At 45.1% G+C, this 15,172-nt stretch overlaps 1 protein-coding gene across 1 annotated transcript in view; it reads left to right on the plus strand.

Annotated features, from left to right (window-relative positions):
* Window positions 1-15,172, plus strand: part of MEI1 (meiotic double-stranded break formation protein 1) — a 116,388-nt gene that overhangs the window by 48,783 nt on the left and 52,433 nt on the right. The window contains exons 11-14 of the mRNA XM_017894083.1: window positions 6,560-6,674; window positions 8,103-8,194; window positions 9,010-9,151; window positions 11,248-11,359. Coding sequence (XP_017749572.1) covers window positions 6,560-6,674; window positions 8,103-8,194; window positions 9,010-9,151; window positions 11,248-11,359 — 461 coding nt within the window. The remainder of the gene's footprint in view (window positions 1-6,559; window positions 6,675-8,102; window positions 8,195-9,009; window positions 9,152-11,247; window positions 11,360-15,172) is intronic.

Below are 15,172 nucleotides of genomic sequence, written 5' to 3' on the forward strand. Positions count from 1 at the left end.
TTTTTTTTTTTTTTTTTTTTTTAATCAGAGTCTCACTGTGTCCCCCAAGCTGGAGTGCATTGCAGTTGTGCGATCTTAGCTAACTGCAGCCTCTGCCTTCTGAGTTCAAGCAATTCTCCTGCCTCAGCCTCCCAAATAGCTGGGATTACAGGCATGAGCCCCTGAACCCAGCCTATTCATTTGTTTTATATCTCCTCTCCCCCCACTAAAATATAAGCTCCAGAAGCTCAAGGACCTTGTCAGTTTTTTCACTGCTCTGTCTCTGGCTCCTCATAGGTAGTCAATATGTGAATGAAGGATGTTAAAATGGACAGTGAGACTAAGGGATCCTAGCACCACAATGGAAGTTATTCCTTAGCAAGGGGCTTGAAATCTTAAAAATAAATAAATAAATAACCCAGGAAACCCATATGTATAGAGTAACTTTTATTTTGTTACCATATTTTCTCTTTTAAATTTCTAACAAAGTAATGTATTCAAATAATACAAAATAAGATATTGGTTGGGCATGGTGGCTCGCGCCTGTAATCCCAGCACTTTGGGAAGTCAAGGCAGGAGGATCGCTTGAGGCTAAGAGTTTGAGACTAGCCTAGATAACATAGTGCCACCCCATCCCTACGAAACAGTGTAAAATAAAATAGGCCGGGCACAGTGGCTCACGCCTGTAATCCCAGCACTTTGGGAGTCCGAGGTGGGTGGATCACAATGTCAGGAGATTGAGACCATCCTGGCCAACATGGTGAAACCCCATCTTTACTAAAAGTACAAAAATTAGGCTGGGTGTGGTGGCTCACACCTGTAATCCCAGCACTTTGGGAAGCTGAGGTAGGCAGATCATGAGGTCAGGAGTTCGAGAACAGCCTGACCAACATGGTGAATCCCTGTCTTTACTAAAAATACAAAAATTAGCCGAGCGTGGTGGTGGGCGCCTGTAATCCCAGCTACTCAGGAGGCTAAGGCAGGAGAATCGCTTGAACCCGGGAGGTGGAGGTTGCAGTGAGCCGAGATCATGCCACTGCACTCCAGCCTGGGCAACAGAGCGAGACTCTGTCTCAAACAAACAAACAAACAAAACCCAAAATACAAAAATTAGTTGGGTGTGGTGGCACGTGCCTGTAATCCCAGTTACTTTGGAGGCTGAGGCAGGAGAATCGCTTGAACCAGGGAGTTGGAGGTTGCAGTGAGCCAAGATCATGCTGCTGCACTCCAGCTTGGTGACAGAGCGAGACTCCATCTCACAATAAATAAACAAATAATAAAATAAATAAAATAAAATAAGCTGGGTGTGGTGGCATGCACCTGTAGTCCCAGCTGCTCTGGAGGTAAGGCAGGAGGATCACTTGAGCCCGGGAGTTTGAAGTTACAGTGAGCTATGATCACGCCACTGCTCTCCAGCCTGGGTGACAGAGTGAGATCCTCTCTTGAAAATAAATAAAAAAATAATACAGGATTTATCATGAAAAGGAATAGGCTGGGCATGGTGGATCATGCCTGTAATTCTAGCACTTTGGGAGGTCAAGGCAGATGCATCACCTGAAGTCAGGAGTTCAAGACCAGCCTGGCCAGCATGGTGAAACCCTGTCTCTACTAAAAATACAAAAAAATTAGCTGGGTGTGGTGGTGGGTGCCTATAATCCCCATCTTAAATTTAAGACATTATTCATTGACTTGCCAGTAAGAAAGATCAAGATTTAGTTAGCTCACATTTTTTGTCTTCTCTACATGTCCTTGGCATTTTTGCTATTTAATATTTTGTTTTTTAACCTTTAAATAATGTACCTAAAACTGGTATTTCTTGTTCCCTCAACTTGAAGCAGTGTCTCCTGAGTTCCTACGTGGTTAATAGCACCCCAATTCTTCTTTTCCCCTCTCTTCCCTACTTCTATTTCTCAAGGCCAGTCAGCTGTACCTTTAATTTTACATTGTGAAAGTTGTTAATATTTATAGTCTTCTGTAACTATATTTAAATCTTTGTAATTTGACTCTAGGTTGGTTCTAAAAATTGAAACAAAAAATAGCATTTACATGACAGTGACTTCAGTCTGTCTCCTTTCCTCCTTTGTCCTTCCCTGAATTTGAATCTCTAAATCTAGGGCACGAATTCCAGAATGGGTGGGATGAGTAAACCGACAAGGTAACAAAAGCGTAAGTAAGAGCAGTGTCAATCAGAGGCACCTATGCTGAGCTGGAAATCTCCCAGCAGGACATTGCTAGAGGGGACCAGCAGTTTTGGGCAGGAGGTGGCATTTCAGTTGTGCTATGAAGGGTGAGAGTTAGATTTGTTAGGATTACCGAAACATGTGGGTTGGAGACTATAGAGATTGCTCAGGGTGTAGTAGCCAGTTGACCAGCAGGTTACATGAAGAGGGTGTTTCCTGGAGAAGCAGGAAATCTGTTGGGTTAGAATTATGGAGAGAGATGGATAGGGGGCAGGTTATTAAGCCTTGGATTATTTTACCTTTTTTTTTTTTGAGGTGGAGCCTCGCTCTGTTGCTCAGGCTGGAGTGCAGTGGCTCAATCTCGGTCCACTGCAACCTCCGCCTCCTAGGTTCAAGCGATTCTCCTGCCTTAGCCTCCCGAGTAGCTGGGACTACAGGTGCCTGCCACCATGCCTGGATACTTTATGTATTTTTAGTGGAGACGAAGTTTCACCATATTGGCCAGGCTGGTGTCAAACTCCTAACCTTGTGCTCTGCCCGCCTCAGCCTCCCAAAGTGCTGGGATTATAGGCTTGAGCCACCGTGCCTGGCCAAGGATGATTTTACTTTTGACTTTAACTTCCCAGAATGTTTACTGACGTGGTCCCTCTGAGGTGGGGTGGTTCAGAGGGTCTTTGGAAAGCACAACTAGACAGAAGAATGAAGAATGAGAGCTGCTAAAAAGAATTTAAAGAGATCAGGTACAGTGGCTCACACCGGTAATCCCAGCACTTTGGGAGGCTGAGGTGGGAGAATTGCTTCAGCTCAGGAGTTTGAGACTAGCCTAGATAACCTGAGGAAACGCTGTCTCTGCAAAAATTATCCAAGCGTGGTGGTGTATGCCTGTAGTCCTGGCTACTTCCTACTGAGGTAGGAAGATTGCTTGAGCCCAGGAAGTTGAGACTGCTATGAGCTGTGTTTGTGCCACTGCACTCCAGCCTGGGCAACAGAGTGAGACACTGTCTCAAAAAAAAAAAAAAAAAAAAACAAAAAACAAAACAAAAAAACCCCAAGAATTTAAAGATGGCGGAACTAGGGCTTGATGATCAATCGTGTAGTATCATCAAACTTGGAGCTCCCAGAGATGAAGAAGGAAAGGGGAAATCAAACCTTAACCATATGCAATTGACTGAGAACCTGCTAGAAGGCCCAACAGATTGCTCTTAGTGCTCAACAAAGGCCCAGGGATGAGGATTAATAGGTTTTTTTCCTAGCTACTGTACTGGGTTAAATAGTGTCCCCCCAATATTGGTATCTGCCAAGAACCTGTGAATGTGCCTTATTTGGAAATAGGGCCTTTGTACATTGAATCTGGTTAAGATAAGGTCATACAGCTCAGGCTGTAAATCCAGTGACTTGTCTCTATGTAAGGAGAGGGTGGTTTGAACATACAGTGACATATGGACATGCACAGAGGGAAGATGGCCATGTGAAGACAGGCAGAAATTAGAATGATGCAGCTGCAAGCCAATGAATGCCAAGGATTGTGGCCACCACCACAAGCTAAGAGGCAAGGAAGGATTTTTCTCAAGACCCTTTGCAGGTGTGTCCAATCTTTTGGCTTCCCTGGGCCACATTGGAAGAATTGTTTTGGCCCACACTTAAAATATGCTGATGCTAACGATAGCTGATGAGCTTAAAAAAAAAAAAAGTACACACATAAATCTCAATTTTTTTTTTTTTTTTTTTTTTTTTTTTTTTTGAGACGGAGTCTTGCTCTGTCGCCAGGCTGGAGTGCTGTGTTGTGATCTTGTCTCACTGCAACCTCCAACTCCCTGTTTCAAGCAATTCTCCTGCCTCAGTCTCCCAAGTAGCTGGGATTACAGGCACGTGCCACCATGCCCGGCTAATTTTTGTATTTTTAGTAGAGATGGGGTTTCATCTCACAATGTTTTAAGAAAGTTTACAAATTTGTGTCAGGCTGCATTCAAAGTTGTCCTAGGCTGCATGCAGCCTGTGGGCTGTAGGTGGGACAAGCTTGCTTTAGAGGGGACATGGCCCTGACGGCACCCCGATTTCAGATTTCTAGCCTCCAGAACTGTGAGAGGATAAACTGTTGTTTTAAGCCACCCAGTTTGTGGTAATTTATTATAGCAGCCCTAGGAAACCAATACCCTGTAAAATAGTAATTCATTCATTTGATATCTGTTCTATTAATCATCAACTGATAATGCACCTGTCTCTGTTTAGGTAAAGTGAAAAGATGGAACTGGTCCCTTTCCTCTTGGGAACTCACAATTAATCTAGTCAATGACTCTTAGCTCATCTGAGTCTACAGAATCTGAGAGTTCAAATGGCCCTAAGTGTTACCTGTCTACATTTACCCCATACTCACAATGATTGAATCTCCAAAAGTACTTTTCCAGTTTCTGCGTATAATCTCATAGAATGGGGAACTCACTTCTCCCTAGAGATGGTCCTCTGTGCTTCTATAGACTTTGACTCAGAAAATTCTCAGACTGATGCTGGGTGCGGTGGCTCACGCCTGTAATCCCAACATTTTGAGAGGCTGAGGCGGGTGGATCGTGAGGTCAAGAGATCGAGACCATCCTGGCCAACATGGTGAAACCCCGTTTCTACTAAAAATACAAAAATTATCTGGGTGTGGTGGCATGCACCTGTAGCCCCAGCTACTTGGGAGGCTGAGGCAGGAGAATCACTTAAACCTGGGAGGCAGAGGTTGCAGTGAGCTGAGATTGCGCCACTGTACCCCAGCCTGGTGACAGAGCGAGACTCCATCTCAAAAAGAAAAAAAAAAAAGAAGCAAGTTCTCACAATGGTTGCAGTGGCTCATGACTGTAATCCCAGCACTTTGAGAAGCTGTGGTGGGTGGATAACTTGAGGTCAGGAGTTTGAAACCAGCCTGGCCAACATGGTGAAACCCCATCTCTACTAAAAATACAAAAATTAGCTGGGTGTGGTGGTATGCGCCTGTAGTCCCAGTTACTCAGGTGGCTGAGGCAGGAGAATTGCTTGAAACTGGGAGGTGGAGGTTGCAGGGAGCCAAGATCATACCACTGCAGTCCGGCCTGGGTGACAGAGTGAGACTTCATCTCTGGATCTTAGTAACATTTACCTATTGATCCTGGTTTTCCTCATTGAGTTAACAAAGTTTGATCCCTCTTCCCCAGGAGAGCTTGTTACTTAATGGAAAACAGTGGTTGTTACTCTCTTGATGCACATTCAATTTTAGATAGTGCTTATTTCACCAGCAAGCTCTCCTCTGTGAAAAGCCTTGTATCCTTAATAGTAATAATAGACACAGCTGACATTTATAAGGACTTATTATGTATTAAGCATCATGCTAAGTGTTTGGCATACATTATTGAATTTGATCCCCATAATAAGTCTATGAGAAAAGTACTATTAAGCCTCATTTAATAGATGAGGAAATTGATGGTTAGAGAGGTCAAGGACTGTACAAGAAGTTGTGCAGCTAGATAAGCACTGAAGTAAGGATATTTTTGAGACAAGGTCTTATTCTGTCACCCAGGCTGGAGTGCAGTGGTGTGATCACGGCTCCACTAAAAATACATAAAGTATCCAGGCATGGTGGCAGGCACCTGTAGTCCCAGCTACTCGGGAGGCTAAGGCAGGAGAATCGCTTGAACCTAGGAGATGGAGGTTGCAGTGGACCGAGATTGAGCCACTGCACTCCAGCCTGAGCAACAGAGCGAGGCTCCACCTCAAAAAAAAAAAAAAAAAAGGTAAAATAATCCAAGGCTTAATAACCTGCCCCCTATCCATCTCTCTCCATAATTCTAACCCAACAGATTTCCTGCTTCTCCAGGAAACACCCTCTTCATGTAACCTGCTGGTCAACTGGCTACTATTACTATTAAGGATACAAGGTTTTCTCACAGAGGAGAGCTTGCTGGTGAAATAAGCACTATCTAGAATTGAATGTGCATCAAGAGAGTAACAACTACTGTTTTCCATTAAGTAACAAGCTCTCCTGGGGAAGAGGGATCAAACTTTGTTAACTCAATGAGGAAAACCAGGATCAATAGGTAAATGAAGTGTGATTGGGCTCAGGTGATCCTCCTACCTCTGCCTCTTGAGTAACTGAAACTACAGGTATGTGCCACCACACTCGGCTAATTTTTTGTAGAGACTGGGTTTCACCATGTTGCCCAGGCTGGTCTCCATCTCCTGGGCTCAAGACATCTATTCATCTCAGTCTCCCAAAGCGCTGGAATTACAGGCGTGAGCCACCATGCCTGGCCTGGAGTAAGGATTTTTATCAGATTAAATTCCATGTTCTGATCCAACCGCACTGCCTCTCGTTGCCTAAGAACCTGGGGTTATCTTGGGAATACCCTTGCCTTACCATGAACCTACTTTTGTCTCTCTGGATGCAGGAAGGACCATCAGAGTGCTCCGCCTGTGCAGTATGGGGAACTGCGGGCTTTGCTAGAAGCCATGCTAAACCGGTGTGCGGAGTTTTCTCAGACCTTGCTGAACAGGAGGCCCCTGGTCAGTGTACTGCAGCCTGCTGCTTCTGAAGATCATGCTGCAATGTGTTTTTAGAAAGATAATTAGTATATTCCCTTACTTTTGTATGCCATTTCATGGCTTTTTCTCATGCACACATGGCTACTATGAGGCTTAAGGATTATTATTCCCATTTTTACAGATGGGGAAACTAAAGCCACGAGGGTTAAATAATTTTTCTCTGAGGTCTATAACTAGAAAGTACCTAAGCCTAGATACTAAATTCCAGGGTGTTTTTACCCCAGTCTATCACGTACATTCTCTGTTTATATCATTACAATCAGATAGAGTAAACATGCTCACAAAATTATTAAGTCTGGATTCACTAGATTCTTAGAATCTGAACCATGTACCATGTGTTATAGTTGCTGACTTTTAATAGCTTGTAGACTTAAGATATCAGGTAAGACACTGTCAGTGTGAATGTTAATTACATCTTTCAGGATTAACTTCGGAAACTAAGCTCTTTACATCTGATGGAGTGGAGATTTTCTTGTGTTTTAGAGCAACTAATAGGGCCATTACAGTCAAGCCTAATGCCCACTAGCCTGTGACAGCTTTCTGCATATAATAGACCAATAGCCATTCCTGTGGTTCAGAGAGACTGTTGGTTAAGGTCCCTCCAACACTGCTACCATTTTTTTTTTTTTTTTTGAGACAAAGTGTCACTCTGTGGCCCCAGTCTGGAGTGCAGTGGCACGATCTTGACTCACTGCAACCTCCGCCTCCCAGGTTCCAGTGATCCTCCTGCCTCAGCCTCCCGAGTAGCTGGGATTATAGGCATGCACCACCACACCTCGCTAATTTTTGTATTTTTAGTAGAGACGGGGTTTCACGATGTTGGCTAGGCTGGTCTCGAACTCCTGACCACCTTGGCCTCCTAAAGTCCTGGGATTACAGGCACGATCCACTGCGCCAGGCCCCTGCTACCATTTTTTTTTTTTTCTGAGATGGAGTCTTGCTCTTGTTGCCCAGGCTGGAGTGCAGTGGCGTGATCTCGGCTCACTGCAGCCCTTGCCTCCGGGGTTCAAGCAATTCTTCTGCCACAGCCTCCCTAGTAGCTGGGACTACAGGCGCCCGCCACCATGCCTGGCTAATTTTTTGTGTGTATGTTTTTAGTAGAGACGGAGTTTCACCATGTTAGCCAGAATGGTCTTGATCTCCTGACCTCGTGATCTGCCCACCTTGGCCTCCCAAAGTGCTGGGATTACAAGCGTGAGCCACCATGCCCAGCTTTGCTACGATTTTTAAAAGGAGCTATTGGCAAAGATATAGCCAAGATCTCTTGGAAAGTTAGGTGTACAGGAATGTCAGACTGCAGTGTGAGAAGAGGTCTACAGTCATCCAAGCATAGGCTGAGACACAGCATATACTTGATCACTAGGTTCCTGTCTCTCCTTCCCACCTCAGGGCCATGCCTCCAGTAGAGATTCAGAGAAGGCCATTCTTCAAAGGGGAAAGTTCCTCCTGAGCACTCTGGAGGGATTTAGAAGTGCCTGCAGGTGAGGAGCCCTCTGTGATAGGAAGCAATAGCATGGAAGGTAGGTGTGGAAGGGATTCAGACAATGGGTGAAGTTCTAGAGGCAACACTTGATTTCTGGTACTCTGCTGTATGGCAAAGAGGATTTTGGCTGGGGTAGGATTTGCGGGGGTGTGGAGGAGGCTTGAGGGCAGGCAGCTAGGGGTAGGACCTTTCTAAAGATTCCTTCCTCATGGAGTTTTGCTACTGTGCCATGAGGTTTTTGTCTTATTCTCCTTCACTCCCCACCACCCCCCAACTAGACTAGCACTATAAGTATTCACTGAATGGTTGTTGAATTAATTCAGTTTACATTAACAAATGTTTGTTGTATCTACTGTGTGCCATGCCTGATGCTAGACAGTGGGGCTGGAAAGAAAAGTCAGAATGACTCCTGCCCGCAAGAAGCTCACAGTCTCTTGGGGAAGAGATGCTTTTTTGTATACGTGTGGGATTTGTTAGGTTTTCAAGAACCTGGGGAAGGTATTCCAGATAGAGCAGCATATTTAAAGGCAAATGAATGGGAAATAGCAAATAACATGGCGTATTCAGGGAAGTACACACAGTGGGGTGGAAGTATACATAGTTGGGAGAGGGGTGGGGAGCAAGAATCTGGAGATGTAGCCAGGGATCAAGTCCTCTCCTCATTGTGGTCTATTGAACTTTCTCCTGATCTGATAATAGAGATACTTTCCTTGGACCTTGAGCACAGGCACTCCCCGCCACCCCCCAGAAGGGTGTTTGTCATCTTTAGGTTGCGTAGGTGGTAGTGGATATACTCACACATTGATTTCTTAGGTTGGCTATAGAATTCCAGAGTGAGCCTTCAGCCCAGGAGAATCCATTCACAGCTCCCAGCGCCAAGAAGGAAGACACCTTGGAGGCCTTCTCAGAATTTCTTCTCAGTGCCTGTGACTCACTGTGTATCCCTATGGTGATGGTGCGTTCTCCTGAGCCATGGGCAGCATGAAGCTTGGGGAAGAGAGGAATGTGCAGGCGAGCCAGGCTCAGAGGCATAAGGCAGCGACTGCTCAAAGGAACTCTCTGGGGGGCTCAGCAGTGCGATTCTTGCTGCTACCTTTCCTTTGTTCTAAAAATAAAATGTAGTGTTTCATTATGAAACAAACAGGTTCCTCTTAAGAAAAAATAGAAAGCACTAATAATAAAATAGTAAGTAGGTAAGTTTATGGAGTGATAAGTGCCTAATATTCACTGCCGGATTTAGTTCTCCCAATGACCCTGGGAGATGGATGCTATAATTTGCCCTAATTTACAGATAAGGTTGTCATATTTCTATAGTTATAAAGCAAGCCCATAATGGTGCTGAGATTGAACCTATTACTTCAGGTCCCCTAGCTTTACTTGTGTCTTTAATAATGAGCAGCAGTGAATGTCTGTTATCCAAGTGTTAATAAGGAACATGTATGTGTGTTCTGTAAAATGAGAGATGACCACTCTGAAGAGAGGCTTGATCCTGAAGAGCTTCATTCTGAATTGACTTGAGGTTGAGATGGTGTGAAGAGCAAGGCCAAGAGCTGCTGACTCTGGGTAACCTTGGATGAGTCCTCTCCTGCTTGAGGTTTGGGCATCCTGTGAGCCTGTGAACAGTACCTGTTAGTCAGGAAAGGGCAACTCCTAACCATCTGCTGGGAACAGTAGGTGGCAGCAGGGAGGCACCTCTGGCTCTGCACGAGTGAGGTTCTCTTCCTTGAAGAAGCCATTGAGCTGGAGTCTGCAGGAGGTAGTGGTCAGGAACCCTGGACTGTGGCCCTGACTTAACCCACTAACAGTAAGACTTGGGCAACTCATGGCAGTTTACTCACCTGCCCTGCCTTCCTCCTAGATTTTTGAAGTGTTAGAGCTAAATCTAGAAGATCATAGAATTATTGTATTATTCCTTCTTTCTACTTTTCTGTATTTTACATATTTTCTTTAAAGAGCATATATTACTTTCATAATAATAAAAACAACCAAACTTGCTCTAAAAATGAAAGGAAAGGTGTCAACAAGAACAATGCCTCTGAGGACCCAGCTGTTTACAGAAAGGGAATTGAGACTCAGGGAAGGGAGGAGGTGATAACCCAGGGGCACATTGTGGTGGCTATATACAGAGCCTGAACTAGAACCTGGTTTTTTTTTTTCCTAATTCAGAGCTGCGTCTACCACTTAAGACTGCCTTATGACTCTTGAAGAATTACCTGAAGGCTGGTCTGAGTGCAATGGTATTTACAACTAATTGATCACAACCAGTTACAGATTTCTTTGTTCCTTCTTCATTCTCCCTGCATTGCTTGACCAGCCTTAAAAATAATAATAACAGGCCGGGTGTGGTGGTTCACGCCTGTAATTCCAGCACTTTGGGAGGCTGAGGCGGGTGGATCACTTGAAATCAGGAATTTAAGACCAGCCTGGCCAACCTGGCGAAACCCTGTCTCTACTAAAAATACAAAAATTAGCCGGGTGTGGTGGTGCGTGCCTGTAATCCCAGCTGCCCAGGAGCATGAGCAGGATAATCGCTTGAACCTGAGAGGCAGAGGTTTCAGTGAGCCAAGATTGCACCACTGATCTTCAGCCTGGGTGACAGAGTGAGATTCCATCTCAAAAAACAAAAAACAAAAACACAAAAACAACCCCCCCTCAAAAAAAAAAAAACACACACAAATATGAAGGCAGTTTATTAACTATATTATTATTATTACTATAGTAATAGAAACATGAAAGTCATTCTGCATTATGGTTTAGAAAACAGTTTTTATGCACCAGACCACATTTGTTTCTGGGAGGGATACCTTGTTATTCCCATTTTAGTCTTTGAGGAACAGAGGCCCAAAGAGGTAAAGTATCTAGTGCAATCTATTAGGTGATCCAAGCCTTAGATGTAGGTTTGGACTTTAAATTCCCTAGCTTTTCTTGTGTCTTTCAAGTGAAAGGAGTTAATTTACTGTTGCTAGATTTGATGAGAATTTTCTCTGATGCCTTTTCTCCTTCAGAGACTCAGTCCTGGTGGGCTATGTTCTCTCTCCTGGTTCTTTGCAGAGACACTTGGAGCAGACCACCCACCCAGCTTTGATGGAAGTTTTCCTCTCAATTCTACACAGCCTCTTTGTCATCGTTCCCCACATGAAGGAGAAGTTTTCCAAGAAGCTTGGTAGGCAGTAGGCAAATGTGGAGGTTGGGAGAGAGGCAAGCACCTTAGGCAGTGCTCAGAGAGTATTCAAAGAGAGCATGAGTTGTGGGTGCACATTTACTAATTCAGAATCTGTATCCTTTGTCCACTGTTGAGTGAAAGGAAGTATCAGGCAGCAATCAAAAGTCATTAAAGGGGCTGGGTGTGGTAGCTCATGCCTGTAATCCTAGTGCTTCAGGAGACCAAGATGGGAGGATCACCTGAGGCTAGGAGTTTGAGACCAGCTTGGACAATACAGTGAGACCCCATCTCTAAAAAAAAATTAAAGAAAAATTAGCTGAGAGTTTTTAGTAACATTAGTGACTAGTTATTAATAATAACTAACATTTAAGTTCTTACAGTGTGTGAGACACTGTTTTAAGTGCTTTGCATGTATGGACTCATTTAGTCCTCAGAAAAACCCTAGGAATTGTCTATTATGATTATACTCATTCTACTGATGAGCAAACTGAATCTCAGAGAGGTTAAGTCACTTGCCTAAGGTCACACTATAAGTGGTATGCCCAGGATTCAAACCCAGGGAATCTGGCTGTAGAACATGCTTTCTTTTCTTTTTTTTTTTTTCTGAGATGGAGTCTTGCCCTGTCGCCCAGGCTGGAGTGCGGTGGCGCGAACTCAGCTCAGTGTAAGTTCCGCCTCCTGGGTTCACGCCATTCTCCTGTCTCAGCCTCCCGAGTAGCTGGGACTACAGGCGCCTGCCACCGCGCCTAGCTAATTTTTTTGTATTTTTTAGTAGAGACGGGGTTTCACTGTGTTAGCCAGGATGGTCTCGATCTCCTGACCTCATGATCCGCCCGCCTCAGCCTCCCAAAGTATTGGAATTACAGGCGTGAGCCACTGCGCCTGGCCAGAACATGCTTTCTTAATCTCTGAGCTATATTTGACTCTTGTCATTATAATTTAATGTTTTTTCTTTTATTCTTGTCAATGGCATGCAACAAATGTTGTGCAACAAGTCTACTGTGGAGAGGCAGCCAGGGCTCAGCCAAGTAGGCCCTTGTTGGCCTTGTGAGGAATTTGGACTTTTTTTTTCTTATTTATTTATTTATTTTTTTGAGACAGAGTCTCACTCTGTCGCCTAGGCTGGAGTATAGTGGCATGATCTCAGCTCACTGCAGTCTCCGCCCCGCCCAGTTCAAGCGATTCTCCTGCTTCAGCCTCCTAAGTAGCTGGGATTGCAGGCATCTGCCACTGCGCCTGGTTAATTTTTGTAATTTTTTTTTTTTTTTTTTTAAAGTAGAGATGGGATTTCACCATCTTGGCCAGGCTGGTCTCGATCTCTTGATCTCATGATCTGCCCACCTCGGCCTCCCAAAGTGCTAAGATTAGAGGCGTGAACCACTGTTCCTGGCCTTTTTTTTGTTTTTGTTTTTTTTTTGAGACGGAGTTTTGCTCTTGTTGCCCAGGCTGGAGTGCAATGGCACAATCTCGGCTCACAACAACCTCTGCCTCCCGGGTTCAAGTGATTCTCCTGCATCAGCCTCCCGAGTAGCTGAGATTACAGGCGTGTGCCACCACGCCCAGCTAATTTTGTATTTGTAGTAGAGATGGGGGTTTCTCCATGTTGGCCGGGCTGGTCTCGATCTCCTGACCTCAGGTGATCCAGCCACCTTGGCCTCCCAAAGTGCTGGGATTACAGGCGTGAGCCACCACACCTGGCCTGGAATTTGGATTTTATCCTAGGAGTTTTGTTGAGTTTTAAAGAAGCGGAGCAACATTTCAGATTTCTGTTTCAGAAAGATCTTTCTTGGAGCTGTGTGGACTATGAGTTAGAGGGAGGCAGATTGGAGGCATGTATCTCAGCCTCTTGGATTAACTCAGGTTGGTGGTAGGAACTAAGGTAGTGTTGGGGCATGGAATAGTTGGATGTAGGGCTTGAAAGAGAGGGAACAGTGCAGGGTAATGCCTGGCTTCTGGCTGCCTTCTATGTGGATGGTGGTGTGTTTAACTGAGAGAAGGCTCACTGCAGGAGGATCTGGTTTGGGGAGGCAGTAGAGGATACGGTCAGTTTGGGTCAGGGTGAATGTGAGATGTTCCAGTGAAGATGTTAGGTGGGTAATTGAGTCTGAAGACAAGGGAGAGATCTGGGATTTAGATACAGGTATAGAAATCTTCAGCATCCAGCCTTTCATTCATTCAACAAATATTGGGCACTTACTGCATGCAAGATATCATGCTACAGCTGGAGATTTAGCAGTGAACAAAACAGACCCCTGTCCTTGTGAGGCTGACTCCTCAGTGGGGATCAGGTGAGATTCTTCAAAGTTGAGTGTGTAAAATGAAATGATGAAAGAAGCCAAGACAAAATGAAGAGAGAAGCATTTAATGGTCAGGAGGAGGAGCGTACGATCATTTGGAGAGGTAGGAAGGAAACCAGAGGGTATGACATTAGGGAAGCCAAATGAAGAGAGTTTTGTGGATTGGGGAGTAGTCAGGAGCGTGAAATGCATCCCAGAGGTCAAGTAAGATGAAGATTTAAAAATGTCCATTGGACTTGGCTTCATGGCAGCTTTTGGCCACGTTGGCTAGAGCAGTTTCTGTGGAGTGGTTGGAATGGAAGCCAGACCAGAGTGAGTTAAAGAATGAGTGCAAGATGAGGCAGTAGAGACAGGATGCACAACTCTTTTGACAAGTTTCGTGTGAGGGGAAGGTGAGAAATGGGGGTATGAGTAGAGGGGAACATGGAGTTAGGAAGGATTTTTTTTTTTTTTTTTTTTCTTTTGAGGCAGAGTCTCGCTCTGTCGCCCGGTCTGGAGTGCAGTGGCCAGATCTCAGCTCACTGCAAGCTCCGCCTCCCGGGTTTACGCCATTCTCCTGCCTCAGCCTCCCGAGTAGCTGGGACTACAGGCGCCCGCCACCTCGCCCGGCTAGTTTTGTATTTTAGTAGAGACGGGGTTTCACCGTGTTAGCCAGGATGGTCTCGATCTCCTGACCTCGTGATCCGCCCGTCTCGGCCTCCCAAAGTGCTGGGATTACAGGCTTGAGCCACCGCGCCCGGCCGGGAAGGATTTTTGTAGCCCCTAGGATTGGAAACATTTATCTGATTAGCTGCTTATAGGAAGAAGCAGTAGAGAGACTGTGGTTGTTAGCCCATATGAGTTGAAATCCTTCACCTCTCTTAACTTGTTTATTGAGATTGCACAAATTAATTTTCTTATCTCTAGTGTCCTTAGCTAGAACGTGGTGATAATAGTGAGAATTAAACAAGATGATTATGTAGATTTCCTGAAGACTGCATCCCTCAGCCATTGTGATAACTGATACACACTTCTTCCCTTCCTTCTAACATTCTTCCTGCCTGCCATACTTCAGGACCCAAGAGGATCTAGTCTTAGGGCACTGGATGAGAGACAAGTGTAGATCTCTTGGGGGCAGTGGTGGGGAATAGGGGATGTAGAAAAAGGCTGTGAGATCTATAGGGAGATCTGTGCAACATGAAGCCAGGTAGCACAGGATTAGAGGCTCAACCTGCAAAGAAGGAGGAGGGAGGCAGGCACTGCCAGCCAGGAATGGTATGGAGACCTGGAGTAGGAGGGTGGAGAAACTCTGGATCCCTGAGAGATTGGGCCAAGAGGAGCCCATCTGGAAGGGAAGCTTGGTGCCCCTTCCCTGGGGAAGTCATGGGTTAAATTGTTGCCCCAGAGAGTTGCTGTGAAACCCTGAGGGATTCCCTGTCAGCAGCGTTAGCCCCAGGATAAAATACAGATTATTCCCAACTCCGGGGCTGGTGAAATGGGAGCTTCTGAGTCTTCTTCTTTTTTTTTTTTTTTTTTT

This window comes from Rhinopithecus bieti, unplaced genomic scaffold (assembly GCF_001698545.2).
Source record: "Rhinopithecus bieti isolate Rb0 unplaced genomic scaffold, ASM169854v2 scaffold_25304, whole genome shotgun sequence".
Lineage (NCBI taxonomy): Eukaryota > Metazoa > Chordata > Mammalia > Primates > Cercopithecidae > Rhinopithecus > Rhinopithecus bieti.